This window comes from Panthera onca, chromosome B2 (assembly GCF_046562875.1).
Source record: "Panthera onca isolate mPanOnc1 chromosome B2, mPanOnc1 haplotype 2, whole genome shotgun sequence".
Lineage (NCBI taxonomy): Eukaryota > Metazoa > Chordata > Mammalia > Carnivora > Felidae > Panthera > Panthera onca.
Window position 1 is genome coordinate 28,329,261 of NC_138343.1, and position 15,117 is coordinate 28,344,377.

At 34.1% G+C, this 15,117-nt stretch overlaps 1 protein-coding gene across 4 annotated transcripts in view; it reads left to right on the plus strand.

Moving 5' to 3' along the window:
* Positions 1-15,117, plus strand: part of EXOC2 (exocyst complex component 2) — a 283,103-nt gene that overhangs the window by 169,842 nt on the left and 98,144 nt on the right. For all 4 annotated transcript variants that reach the window (XM_060614965.2, XM_060614961.2, XM_060614962.2 and 1 more), the window contains 2 exons: positions 2,070-2,136; positions 6,503-6,619. In XM_060614965.2, the coding sequence (XP_060470948.1) occupies positions 2,070-2,136; positions 6,503-6,619 (184 nt within the window). The remainder of the gene's footprint in view (positions 1-2,069; positions 2,137-6,502; positions 6,620-15,117) is intronic.

The window sequence follows — 15,117 nt, forward strand, 5'->3', positions numbered from 1 at the left end:
AAATCAAGAGTTGGACACTTAACTGACTGAGCTACCCTGGCACCCTTCTGCCTATTTTTAAATTGGATTATTTGTTCTTTGGGTGTTGAGTTTTAGAGTTCTTTATAATTTTTGGAAACTAACCTTTTTTTGGATATGTCATTTGTAAATACCTTCTCTCATTCCATAGGTTGCCTTTTAGTTTTGTTGAGTGTTTCCTTTGGGGTGCAGAAGCTTTTTATTTTGATATAGTCCAATAGTTTATTTTTGTTTGTGTTTCCTTTGCATCAGGGAAGTTATCTAGAAAAAGTTGCTCTGACCAATGTCAAAGAGGTTACTACCTATGTTCTCTTCTAGGATTTAAAGTTTCAAGTCTCACATTTAGGGCTTTCATACATTTTGAATTTATTTTTGTGTATGGTGTAAGAAAGAGGTTGTTTCATTGTTTTGAATGTGGCTGTCCAGTTTTCCCAACACCATTTATTGAAAAGGCTGTCCTTTTCCCATTGGTTATTCTTGCATTAACCATATAATGTGGTTTATTTCTGGGTTTTTTATTCTGTTTCATTGATCTATGTGTCTGTTTTTGTGCCAGTACCATAACTGTTTTGATCACTGCAGCTTTGTAGTATAACTTTAAGTCTAGAATTGTGATGCCTCCAGCTTTGCTTTTCTTTTCAAGAATGCTTTGGCTAATTGGGATCTTTTGTGCTTCTGTACAAATTTTAGGATTGTTTGTTCTAGCTCTGAAAAATGCTATTGGTATTTTAATGAGGATTGCATTATGTGTAGATTGCTTTGGGTAGTATAGGCGGTTTTTTTTTTTTTTTTTTTTTTTTTTTTTTTTACAGAGAGAGGCAGAGCATGAACGGGGGAGGGTCAGAGAGAGGGAGACACAGAAACTGAAACAGGCTCCAGGCTCTGAGCTGTCAGCACAGAGCTCGACGCGGGGCTCGAACTCACAGACCAGGAGATCATGACCTGAGCCGAAGTCGGCCGCCTAACCGACTGAGCCACCCAGGCGCCCCGGGTAGTACAGGCGTTTTAACAATATTTGTTTTTCCAATCCATGAACATGGAATATCTTTCCATTTCTTTGTGTCATCTTCAATTTCTTTCATCATTGTTTTAGTTTTCAGAGTGCAGATCTTTCACCTGTTTGATTAGTTTATTCCTAGGTATTTTATTATTTTTGGTGCAGTTGTAAATGGGATTTTTTTCTTAATTTGTCTTTCTGCTGCTTCATTATTGATGTATAGAAATGCAATGGATTTCTGCACATTGGTTTTATAGCCTATGATTTCACTAAAGTCATTTATTAATTTTAGTAGTTTTGGTGAAGTCTTTAGGGTTCTCTATATATTTCTTAACTGTTTTTTCTGTTCCATTCATTCATATATGCTTTATACCAGTTTGTGTTATTTTAATGTTCTTTAGTTCATTTATTATTATTTTTCAGATTGGTACTTTTATTGCTTCTGTTTTAAGATATTATTTATTATTTTCATCTATTTAGTGTTCCATATGAATCTAAAATCCATTGGTTAGGTTTAAAGAAAAGAATTTTCACTGAAGTATTTATTATGATTCTATTATATCAGTTAATCAGTAGATTTATAGTATATCCTTCCCTGCAATTTTGTATATCTGGTCACTTGTTGGTTATTAACTAATTTCCTAACTCAACTCACCTATAAGTGATTTACTATGAAAATGAGCTTGAAAAAGCCCTCTGGAGATTCTGATAGGCAAAAATATTTCAATTAATTTAGTCTATACCTAAAAACTAAACTATCTGGTATTTTCCCCTTTGGTGATTTTTAAAAAATTTAACTGAGTATTGGGAAGATCCAAAAGCAAATGTCATATGGCCTCTGTTAATAGATAGCCTATAGTGTCTACTTTGAGCTGTTAATTGTTTAATATAAAAAACAGAGTTATGAGATTTTTGACCAAGATTTTAAAGTCAAATTTACATAGGGTTTATTGCATTTTTTTAATTGAGGTGTAATAAGCATATAACATTATATTAACATTTTTAATTTTAGTACTTTAATTGTCACTGTTCTCTTACTTGTTTTTGTATTTAGTCTTTCTGTTGACGTTTCTTCTCCTGATTTGTTTGGAAGTATCCATGAAGACTTCAGTTTGACTTCTGTAAGTAAGATGATAAATAGAAAGCTAAACATATCATTTTAAAACTATATAATGACTTACAAATCAGCCTAAATTACTTTGATTACTATTGTATAACTGCTATAATATATTGCTCTATACTTTGGGACTGGTTTTTTGTGAAAATTTTCGTAAAAACATAATTTTATATGTATTCCATACTTAAAAACTCTTTAGCCAAAGTTGTAACTTAAGTAATTCCATCTACTCCTGCATCATGCAGGTTTGTGACTGTGAAAATACATGCCCTAGTGGTTCCCTGGTGTGTGAAAGTTGCAGAGGAAGCAGAAGAAAAGGGCCCATTTCCCCATACTCTTCCCCTTTAATCAGAGAAGCTCTGATTCCTAATAGTTTCTAATAGTATTTCATTTGAACATAAAGTTCCATAGTAAAAACAAAATTATACTACCTTTTATATATATATGTGTGTGTGTATGTGTATATATATATATATACACATACACACACACACACACACACACACACACACACACACACTTAGATTAGTTTTCAACATATATATGTATTTAGGGATGATTCACACACATACTTTATTACATGTATAAATTCAGGTCTTGAAATCCAAACCCATCTATCTTTTTTTTTTTTTTTTTTTCAATTCTAAACCCATCCATCTTAAAAAAAATAACTCCCTCTGGTTTGTCATTTGCTTGAAGGATGTGGTTGTGTATATGTATATATGTATGTGTATCTCTCAAGAAAGAAAACATATGACCAAAATTTCCTGCCCTATATCATTCCCACAAACACTATATTTATTTATTCATTCATTTATTACACACTATAAGTGTGAATTCCTAAGTAAGAAATTTGTTATATTAGGAGAGATTAAAAATTTTGTTTGGGACCAGATGTACTGAATGAGTGACATTCAAGGAGAGATATTTAGTGGGTGATTAGATATACTTGCCTGGACCCCAAGAGAGAAATCTAGATACAGATTTGTGAACTAGTAATTTACACTTGACCCTTGAGCATATGGGGACTAGGGACACCAATGCCCTGTTCAATCGAAAATCCATATATAACTTTTGACTTCCCTAAAACTTAACTACAAATAGTTACTGTTGAGTGAAAATCTTAACAATAACAGTCAATTAACACATATTTTGTGTTATTACTATATGCTGTATTACAATAAAGTAAGCTAGAGAAAAAAATGTTAATAAAATCATAAGGAAGAGAAAATTACTTTATAATACTGTGCTGTGTTTACCTCGAAAAAAATTTGCATGTAAGTGGACCACTGCAGTTCAAACCTGTGTTGTTCAAGGGTCAACTGTATAAGCAAGATAAGACCTGGGAGTGGATGAGTATACTGTGAAAACTACTAGTAGAATGAGAGGAGGGCCAAATGTATAAAATTAATATAATATATAAAAATAATTTGGAACATACTAGTATTTATGAGATGACCAGAAGCAGAGAGCCTCAAAGTTTTCTGAAAAAGAATAATAGAGAAAAAGAAGAAAATCCAGATGGAGCAGTGTTCTTGAGATAGAAAAGCGTGTTTAACCAAAGAATATTTAACAGTATTGCAGACTGATGGAGGATTAGGTGGGGTCAAATGAAAACTAGAGCCTTGTGGGCTTGACAGTTAGTTGGTCATGTGTGACTGTAGAGGAAACATATCAGTGGATTGCTAATGGGCCATCTGTATGCACTGGGTCAAGATCCAGTAGGAGCTGAGGAAGTTGATGTAGTGAGTTTAAACCATTTTTTCCACTGTGAACATAGAAAGAAGACTAGAGAAGGACACAGGCTGGAGGAAAGAGCTAAACTGAGAAGGGCCTTGTGAGTTATTGGGCCAGCTGTGCTTTTTTCTCTGTCCTTTAGAACAAGCCTAATTTCTACATGACAATCTTTCCAGTGTTTGAAAACAGTTGTTGTGTGGGCTTGGAATCTTCCTTTTTCTTGGTTAAGACCCTAAATCATTTAGGCATTTCCTAGTTAATATGGCAGTGGTTTTCCTATTAGTCTATTTCTGTCCTTTTTCAAGGGTGGAGTATAGGACTCTGATGTGACCCTGGTAACTGGGAAGCAGCCAGAACTACACCTTATGTTAACACCTCTATTGACTCCTATTGAGTTTACTGTCAGCCAAACTCCAGGTGTTTCATACTTGATTCTGCTAATCAAGGGCCTTGTCGCTCCCATTTTGCTCCCAAAATTATTCATTTGGTACCAAATTCAGTTCCTGTTTTGCTACATTTGGATGATCTCTCATTAGATTTGGTACAGATCATCAAGATCTTCTTAGGGTCTTGTTCTGTTATCCAGCAGAGAAGCAGTTATGGTAAGGAAGGTCTAGGTTTGCCTGGTCTTTTTACTAACTGAAGAATCTTGAACATGTCATTGAGGTTGTCTAGTTTTCTCCTGGACAAAATTGGGATGGTAATGCCTACATCTGAGAGATTCTGTGAAAAATAATTGAAATAATGCATAAAGCCATAGCCTAATTAGCAAGTACTACCTTTGATAGATTGAGTTGTTATTTTCAAACATACATATTCATCTAAATTGTTAATAAGCTTTTAATTTGTCATCCAAGTTTAAGAATTTGATTATTTGTGGTGTTCAGTTCCTCCCACTTTCACTTCTTATGATTGGTTAGATGTGAGAAGAAAAATACGCTTACCAAGAGTAAGACTTCAAATCACTCAAATTATTTTTCCATTTTGGGGGAAGAACCATGCAAATTACAAGGAGAAAAATTAAGAGAGTTAATTAACCAGGCAAAGAAGATGTGGCAGGCTTAGGGGTCTATTAGATAAGGCTAATATTTGGGGGGGAAGACTCTTGAAGGGAAAGGTAATTGAGGATTGATCTTATAACTGAAAAACCAGTTGAGATTTTTACAGAGCAGAGCATGTTTAGAGCAGCTGATGAAACTTTACGCTTACTTTATTTCATGTTCTTTATGAGGACCCCATAATGGTAACACCAGGCATGGAGCAAGAGGGAATATACCCCTCCCCAAGTGTGGCCTGAGTGCCTATGCAGGGCTGTTTACTACATTCTTTCTGATTCTTACTTGCCATTTATACACAAAATGTGGAGGAGTGGTATATATACCATAACCCTGTTTTCCTTGTTTTATAATTTATTTCCCATCCACAGATTCATTCAAGACCACTAACAACCTTTCATTTCTTTGAAGGCATTTAATAACTCCTTGCCCTTCAGTTATATTTGTTGAATAGGCCAAATTCAGCTAGCAATAAATATAGTAATATTTTAAATAAAGAAATCCAGAAAGTTTTAAAATTTTTGATGGAGCTAAATGAAATTATTGGGAGATATAGCTATGCTTGACATTTGAGTTCAGAGTGTACCTCAAAAAACAGGGATATATTTATTTTCCATATCTATTATATTGTTTTTTCCTCACATTTATTATATTGACTTTAACATTAGTTATAGACAAAACAGTAAGTAAAATATGGCTGAAAATTTTTCCTGGAAAAGTACTTTTGCCTTAGTGTTTAGTTAAGGGATCTTCAATCAAGGCTCTAAATTACTCAAAATTGTTCTAGAGAATGCTCTGACACTGAGGGACCATGGGAAAGTGTTCTTGGTGAGCCATAACAGCAGTGACAAATGCCATTCCTGGAATTTTGTTTACAAAAATAGTTCTTCTGAATTGTAAAGTGATGTTTATTCATCAGCCTTGAGGTCTGGTAATTTTGATAAGAAATTACCTTAAAGTGGCTAGAACCCTGGAGAGTATAGAATATGAGGCTTTAGCCCTCTTCATGACTGTTACTGTGGGAGAGTTCCTAGCTCCTGTCCCATCCCTCCCCATAAGGAGGGAAACTGTTCTACATAAAAACATCTATGAAGGCCCAGTTTTTTGAAGGAGCCCATAGTATGGATAGCATTGTAATTCTCTCTCAAGTTATGAAAAATTTATAAATTATTTTCTATTAGTTTATGCATTTTTTGTAATTATTTTAAAATACCCCTTTTTATAGCATTTTTTGGTACAAAAAATGTTAGGTAGAATAACCAACAAAGTAGAACCCCTTTCATAAGAACAACAGCTTACTAGCTAACTGTTTTTCCATATAGCTATTAAATTTCAAAGGCAGCATTATTTGACTCTTTAGTGTATTATGTAATAACAAGCAGTTAGTAGAATTATAGAATTGTATTGTTTTTCTTTATATTATTATTGGGAAAGAAGGAACCATGGAAAGTAAAACATTGAATATTGACATTGTAATTACATTATTGAATTATAAGAGAGTATAATTAAATTTAATAAGTGCTAACTCTCAATTTGTTACTATAAAGATAATTTTCTAAATATTTGTTTTGCTTTTAGGAACAGAGACTTTTGATAGTCCTAAGTAACTGCTGCTACCTAGAACGTCACACCTTCCTAAACATAGCAGAACATTTTGAAAAGCACAACTTCCAGGGAATAGAAAAAATAACACAGGTAAATAAATTATGTTAAATTGAACAGGTTGGTGGTTTTATCAATTTAGTTTCCAAACTATTTTCCTAGCACCCTTTCTCTTTTGGTTTTCCTAAACTTTTCTCTCCTGATCCTCCCCACATCCATATTCCTTCCCCATCTTCACTCCACCCTGACTTTGAATGATTCCTGTCCTTAAAACTCACCTTGAATTGTTAATATTCTCTCTTTTCTCTAGATCAGAGCTTTCTCAAGGTGAAAACTGATTTACTCCCCACCTAACCTGCTCAAAGTAAGGGAAGGAAATAGGAAAGAAAGGTTTCAAACCGAAATCTTTAAGAATCATCTCGTATTTGTCTCCTTTTAGGTTAAAGCTTTTACTTTAGAGCCAACAGCAAACTCCCTGAGCCTGCAGAAAAACCTTTTCCTGCTTATACACACCTCTTCTTCCTTTCCCCCTTTCCAAATGACCACAATGATGCTTTTGCTTTTTACTACTTAAGCATGGGTACAGGTGCACAAGCACAGAGACACACACAGACACAGATACACACAACACGAGCCTGGCTTACAACTGCTTTAGGATGCTTAATAACTTACCTGAAAAATAACATGCTTTCTACTCTCCAATCCATGGATGTAGCAAAGTCGGACAAAAATGAGTCCTGTATAAATCCATGGAGTAGGGGTTTTTTTTGGATATTATACTTTGTTGTTGATATTTTTCAAGTAAGCAGAAAAGGAAAAAAATGAAGTAACCTTGTTATTAAAGGTTGGTTGGTTCTTGGGCAAAGATTTATCAGATTTCTAAGTAAAACGAAGAACCATTTTTACAGTTTTCTCGGTGCAAAAAATAAGAAAGATAATGATCTTGTTAATCTTATAATCAAAAAGTACTTGTGATGGATTGCATGCTTTTTATAAGTGATAGTTCCATTTTGTGAACTAGAAATGGATTTTTTTTTTCTTCAAAGAATGAAAATGTCAAAGTGGGTGGCTCTGTCTTGTTTTCCTGCCTTTTTGTAAAGATTAATCATCCTGATGAGAAATGTTGTGACTTAAGGTTGTAGGGTCAAATGTTGAGTTTATTTCCAGAAATTTTTGTGTTGAGAATTGCAAGATGCTCTCTTGCAGCAAAGAATTAGTATTTGTAGAAAGTGGGCACTTTGCTTTTGTGCAGTAACAATAGTGACACAAATATATTTATTGAACAGTTTTTTGATCATTTAAAAATACATAAAATGATTAGGACTTGCATATAACAGAAGCAGTAATCTTGGTTTTCTTTAGGTTTTTACAAAGTTATGAGTAGTAATTGTTGCTTCAGTTTGTGTAATAAAGAAATAGAATGAAATTGACATGCCTTTGATATCCTTCCTAGTCTTGATATCATTTTGAAATCAAGGTAATATGTTATTGGATCTGGGGGTACAGCTTAGGATAAATGATGGGCTATATTTCACATTCAGAATTAGGATTTTTTTAAATCATTGACATTGAATACTTTGAAATCATTAATTGTATATTAAATGAATAGGCAGTAAACTAGATTTAGATGATAGTAGATGTGCTGATTTTGTTTATTATGAGTGAATCCATTAATTTCATGATGCCAACCAAGTAAAATATATTTCTTGCATTAATGGAAAAACACTGCCAAGTTCCATTGTTTTACATAGTTCCCTTCTCAAATGACAACTCTAGAGGCTAAGATCCCAGCGAAACTATGGGGCACATTGTTTACACAAATAGTTTGTTATCCATGTTGTCACTCTGTTTCTGCTCTTGGAAATAACAGTGCATTATGGACTTCTAATTTAGTGTCACAAGACATTAGACATTCTCTCAGATCTCCTTCCAGAAAGGATTGGTGGTTTACTGAGGGTCTTCTAGGCATATTTCCTTCTGCTTTCTTATTAGTACTTCTACCAGTAGAAGCGTGAAAATGTCCAGTTGTTAATTCCCTTCATCTTGATCCTCCTCTTCAAAAGCGGAATTAATTTTAATATAGAAACAGTACACTAATAACTATATGTTTCAGGAGTTTGTTAAAATTTAATGATCAATGATCATTTAAAACTGGAATGATTTCATATAGACATTTTTTTAGTGCAAATAACTCTGTGAAGTAATTAAGGAAAATATTAACTCTGTTTTTTTTTTCATATGGAAATATGCTTAGAGATGTTCATGACTTGACCTGTAAGTAGTAGGGCAAAGCAGAACCTAAAATTAAGTATTCTAATTCTGAATCCAGAATGCTTTCTGGTCCAGTACCATACATCTTAAAATAAAAAACAAAATTGTTCCCATGAAAATAAACCAAATAGGACATTAAGTCAGTTGGCTAATGTATATTGTTTTGGACTTTATGAAACAACATTAAATGGTAATTCATCAGATCAGTGTATCAAACTCATCCTATAGGTTACCTCTTTTATAATAAGCCCTATTATAAGCCTTAAATGGACTTTGTGCTGTTGGATCCCAAATGGCAAGTTCCAGCAGTGAGTGTCTTGTCATTTGCATGCACTTCCATTCGCATTGCCAATTCCATTTTGTTTATTGTAATCCTTGAAAATGTGTTTTCCCAGGCATACATTTTCTCCTGCTTATAAAAGTAAGATCAATCATTATTTTTAACAAGGAGAAATACTGGTGCACCTGGGTGGCTCAGTCAATTGAGTGTCTGACTCTTGATTTTGGCTCAGATCATAATCTTGAGGTTATGGGATCAAGCCCCATCTTGGGCTCTGTGCTGAGAGTGAAGCCTGCTTAAGATTCTCCCTCTCCCTCTCCCTCTCCCTCTCCCTCTCCCTCTCCCTCTCCCTCTCCCTCTCCCTCTCCCTCTCCCTCTCCCTCTCCCTTTCTGTGTCCCTGTCTCTCTGTCTCTCTCTCTGCCCCCCCTCCACTTGCGTGTGCATCTCTCTCTCCCAAAATAAATAAATAAACATTTTTTAAAAATATATACTGAAAAGTCTAAAAAATTTAATTATCTATAATACCCCAAGATAAACACTGTTGTGTTTTAGTATATCTAGTAATAGTAAGCAGTACTTTATATATAGCATATACCTATATGTGTATATGTAATAAAATATGAAACATTTTTCTGAATTCAGTTTGTATTGAATATATCTTTTTCTGTTGACTATTCTGTTGTGAAGACCTTTATTAAATAGGTAGATGTGAATTTTATGTCTTAACGATAGTTAATGTGGATGTACCATTTTTTTTTTTAAATTGTTTCCTAGTGGGAACCTTAAGGTTATTTTTATTGTTGTGACTGAGAGGTAAAGATAATCTTTGATAACATGTTTTATTACTTTCTCAAAACTGATTCCTAGAAGTGGAATTAGAGCTCCAAAGACCCTTGGTAAATATTACCAGGTTGCTTTTCAGCAGCTGGTTTTATCACATTTTGGTCATCATTGCTGATGCTAATATTTTCATTTGATAGATAAAAATACTCTTTCATGGTATTTTAATTTGCATGCTTTCCCTATTCGGTAGTTTAACACTTTTTGATATGTTCATTGTTGATATTCTAGTAGAGTTCATTTTAAAGGTACTTACAGGGGCTCCTGGGTGGCTCAGTCTGTTGAGTCTCTGACTTCAGCTCAGGTCATGATCTCATGGTTCGTGGGTTCGAGCCCCGCATTGGGCTCTGTGCTGACAGCTCAGAGCCTGGAGCCTGCTTCGATTATGTGTCTGCTTCTGTCTTCCCCTCGCCTGCTCACACACACACACTCTCTCTCTCTCTCTCTCAAAAATAAATAAACATTTTTAAAAAATTAAACAAACAAACAAACATACTTACAAGGTTAAGGAAATACAGTTTTTCAAACCAAATTTGCTGTAAGTCATTAACTCTTGAGACCTTTGAGAACAGACGACCAGAACTATATGGTTAATAAATTTTAGCACATAATTGTGGTAGCTGTAATTACATAATTCCAAAGAATTTTTTTTCTTACATAAAATGCTATTTTAACCTGTTCCAGTCTTTAAAAAGTGAACTTCTAATTTAGAGTTTGTATAGTTGCAGATTTTTGACTGACTTGGGACTGTAGTCATTAAACAAGTTGGGCATTAAATTCTTTTTTTTTTTTTTTTGGCATTAAATTCTTGAATGATGTTTTATTTTATGCACCTAAATCTCTTTCAGAAATTCTGACATGGTGGGTGGGGAGAGGGCAGCTTCTTTTGTTCACATGTCTAGAAAGATCCTTTACATACAGCAATCAGTTTTAAAGATTTTTGTATCACTTGAACCATACATACCATATTTTATATATTTGATAATTTTTTAGCTTAATTGTATATAATTCTCAAGTTTCATTGAAGCCATTTGAATTCAATATATTTTGTGAATGACTATAGTTTTGTGTCCTCATTATATTATCTCTTTATATTTTGTTTCTCTCATTTCTTCTCCTGCTAAGTTTTGTTTAGAGGCTATTTTTATATAATAAGTTAGTTGTAAATTAATAGATTAGAGACAGGAATTATAAGTTGATCAGATGTGTCCCTGTCTACTACATACGAAAGGTGATTTTTGACATTATTTAACTGCCTCAAGTTCTTTTATAAATGGTAAGGGAAAAATGAAACAGACATAAAGAGATAATAGTAATGACACAAGAACCTCGTAATTTATAAAGTAAAATATTGCTTCCCCAATACAGAAAGTAAATCAGAAAAGCTTTTCCAAAGCAAGGAAGGATATTAGATTTCACATAGAAGTAGTTGCTTTGGAGATGAGAGAAAGACTAAGTCTCTTTGGAAAGTTGGCAATAAGTAAGACTGTTGGTCATCAGTTGGATAGGGTGTGGGGTCCTAAATCAAAAACCTTAAACCTAAGCAGGTACAATTCAAAAACCTAGACAGTTATCTTTTATCATTCCTGTACTGTTTCTGTTCTCTTGGCTTGTGCTTGTTTCCTCTTCACACTCTGTACCTTTTCCTTAGAGCTCATTTATTCCCACCACTTCATTTATCACTGATGCCCATGAGTCCCAAATGTATATCTTTTTTTTTATTTTATTTTTTAAAATTTACATCCAAATTAGCATATAGCGCAACAGTGATTTCAGGAGTAGATTCCTTAATGCCCCTTAACCATTTAGCCCATCCCCCCTCCCACAACCCCTCCAGTAACCCTCAGTTTGTTTTCCATATTTATGAGTCTCTTCTGTTTTGTCTCCCTCCCTGTTTTCATATTATTTTTGTTTCCCTTCCCTTATGTTCATCTGTTTTGTCTCTTAAAGTCCTCATATGAGTGAAGTCATGATTTTTGTCTTTCTCTGACTGACTAATTTCGCTTAGCATAATACCCTCCAGTTCCATCCATATAGTTGCAAGTAAAATTTCATTCTTTTTGATTGCCGAGTAATACTCCATTGTATATATGTACCACATCTTCTTTATCCATTCATCCATCGATGGACATTTGGGCTCTTTCCATACTTTGACTATTGTTGATAGTGCTGCTATAAACATGGGGGTGCATGTGTCCCTTCAAAACAGCACACCTGTATCCCGTAGATAAATGCCTACTAGTGCAATTGCTGGGTCATAGGGTAGTTCTATTTTTAGTTTTTTGAGGAACCTCCATACTGTTTTCCAGAGTGGCTGCACCAGCTTGCATTCCTACCCAATCTATATCTTTAGCTTGCATTTCATTCCTGGGCTGCAGATCTGTTTCCTGTCAGACATCATCACTAAAGTTGCCACTGCGATTTCAGATCAACTTACCCAAACCAAAAACTTATTTCTCTTTCTTCCTCCAGATCAGCTTTTCTTTATGTGTTTTCTGCCTTAGTAGTCATTGAGTCAGCAAGCCAGAGTCTTAGGAATTGTTCTTGACTCAACCATCATCCAAATCTGTCTCTACCTCCCTAATTTGTTCTTCTGTCCACAACCAGCTCTTTTTCATCATCTGATCATTGTGCTGTTGCAGAAACCTACCTTCTAAGTGCTTTGCTTATGCTCTAAATTTCACTCTTTAACTCATTATCTATGGACTTTCTTGAATGGGTTTTCAGAAATACAGATCTGATTATATTGTTCTTCCTCCTTGCCTTATGTTCATCTCCTCATTGACTGAGGAATAAAACATAAACTCCTTAGGCTGCTGTTCATATTGTTTTAATCTGGCCCCTCTTACCTCTTTCTCTCATGCCATTCATCTCCTGTATTCCAGTACCTAAAACCTAGCACAATACCCAATTTCCAAATTGGGAGGGGTGGACAGCAGTTAGTTTCTACTCTGGGAAGTAATTTTCTCTTTGTTAGAGATTTTTAGCCACTCATCTTTCCTTGAGTATTTCATATGATTTTTTTCGGCTCATTCATTCCTTCAGCTAACATTCATTCAACATCAGCTTTTACCAGGTTCTATTTTAAGAATATATACCTATAGCCTGTATTGTTCTGTTGGTCTGGAATGTCTTTTCCTCAACCACAACTAGACAAAATCTTGATCATCCTTCAAAACCTGTCTCAGATACAGGTGTTCCATCCTGTGGAAAGACTACTTACGCATTCTCCCAAACTGCCAAATGGATCAAATCCTCTTCTTTATTCTTATGATGCTTTGTTTGTAACCCTAGAATAACATTTTAACACATTACATTACTATTAGGTTAATGTTGGTGTACTTCCTTACTAGATTTAATTTTTTTCATATATTTTTTATATTACATATTTTATGTGTACAAAAGACTGGATCTTTTGTAGGTGTGAGATATAAGAAAAATAAAATGGGGGCTCCTGGGTGGCTCAGTCAGTTAAACATCCAGCTTCGGCTCAGGTCATGATCTCACGGTTCGTGAGTTCAAGCCCCGCGTCGGGCTCTGTACTGACAGCTCAGAGCCTGGAGTCTGTTTTGGATTCTGTGTCTCCCTCTCTCTCTCTGACCCTCCCCCATTCACGCTCTGTCTCTGTCTGTCTCAAAAATAAATAAAACGTTAAAAAAAATTTAAAAAAAGAAAAATAAAATGAACAAGTGCATCCATCGCCGAGATGAAAAATGGAACATATTCTCAGGAGCCTTCATGCTTTGCATATATGCATCATCCTGTCTCCCTTATGGACAGTCACTTTTGCATTTTGTGGTTTCTAAACAATACCTTGTTTAATGTTACCTGTTTCTGACTTTTAGATAGCATAAATGGGATTGTATGGTATCTATTTTTCTATGACTTGCTTTTTCTACTCTATTATTTTTGTGATTTATCCATGTTGCTATATATAGCTTATGCTAATTTGTAAAATAAAGAGTATATCCCTTTTTTCTTCCTCTGAGTTTATGTAACATTGGAATTATTTGTTCTTTGAATATTTACAAGAACTCTGTGGTAAAGCCTTTGTGAGATGGTTTTTAATGACTGGTTCAGTTTCTTCAGTGGTTAAAAAAAACATTCGAATTTTCTGTTTCTTCTTGTTAGTTGTGGTGACCTATGTTGTTTTGTTTTGGATTTTGTCCATTTTGCCTAAATTTCTAAATTTATTGACATAAAACTATTTTATGATTATTTCATCTTATTTCAATTTTAGCTGCACCTAAGACTGTGATCCCTTTTTAGACTTAGTATTTTCAGTCTTTTTACTTTATTAGAGTCTTCTCAAGAACCAAATTTTAGCTTTACTAATCTCTCTTTATGTCCTTGTTTTCTGTCACAGTAACTTGAGCCCTTAGCTTGTTTTATTTATGTAGCTCATTGATTCCAAACTGTTCTACCTTTTAATATAAACATTCCAGACTATCACTTTAGCTGTTTCCCCCATATTAACATAAGATATTTTAGTTGTTCTGTCATATCTTCTAATTTTGAGTCTTTCTTTGACCCACATATATAGAAGCATGGTTTTAAATTTCCAAAAAATTTTGGTGGTGGGGGTGGGGGGAGTAGGCAGCAATTAGTTTCCATAATGGGAAATAGTTTTCTCTTTGTTAGAGATTTCTAACTTAATCATGCTGAGTTCAGAGAATGTCATGTTGTTAACTTTATTGAAACTTGAGTTTTCTTAAATATTCTCCCTTGCTTGAAGAGATTATATCTTTCAGTTTTGAATACCACATTCATATATGTCTATTAGATAAAGTTTGTGAATTATGTTGTTCTGTATTCATTCCTTTTGTGTGTTTGGTCTATAATTTGTCATTTACTTAGAGAGATATATTAAAGTCTTTCTTTAGCTACTTTCTAGATTTTTTTAAAATTTTATCTCTAATAGTTCATAGTTCCACTATTATGTGTCTCTTGATATGTTTTGTTTGTCTTTTTTCCTTTGTCTCTGATACTTTTAATTAGTTCTGGAAATTTGTCAGCTGTTACCTCTTTTAATATTTATTCTTTCCTATTCACTCTTTTCTCTCCTTCAAGATCTCCTATTGGATATATGTTAGACCGTCTCACTCTGTTCTCCATGTCTCTTACATTATTCTTTCATTCCCCCCGCCCCCATCTTTAATTCTCTGTAATGATTAGGAATAATTGCTTCAGCTTCCTCTT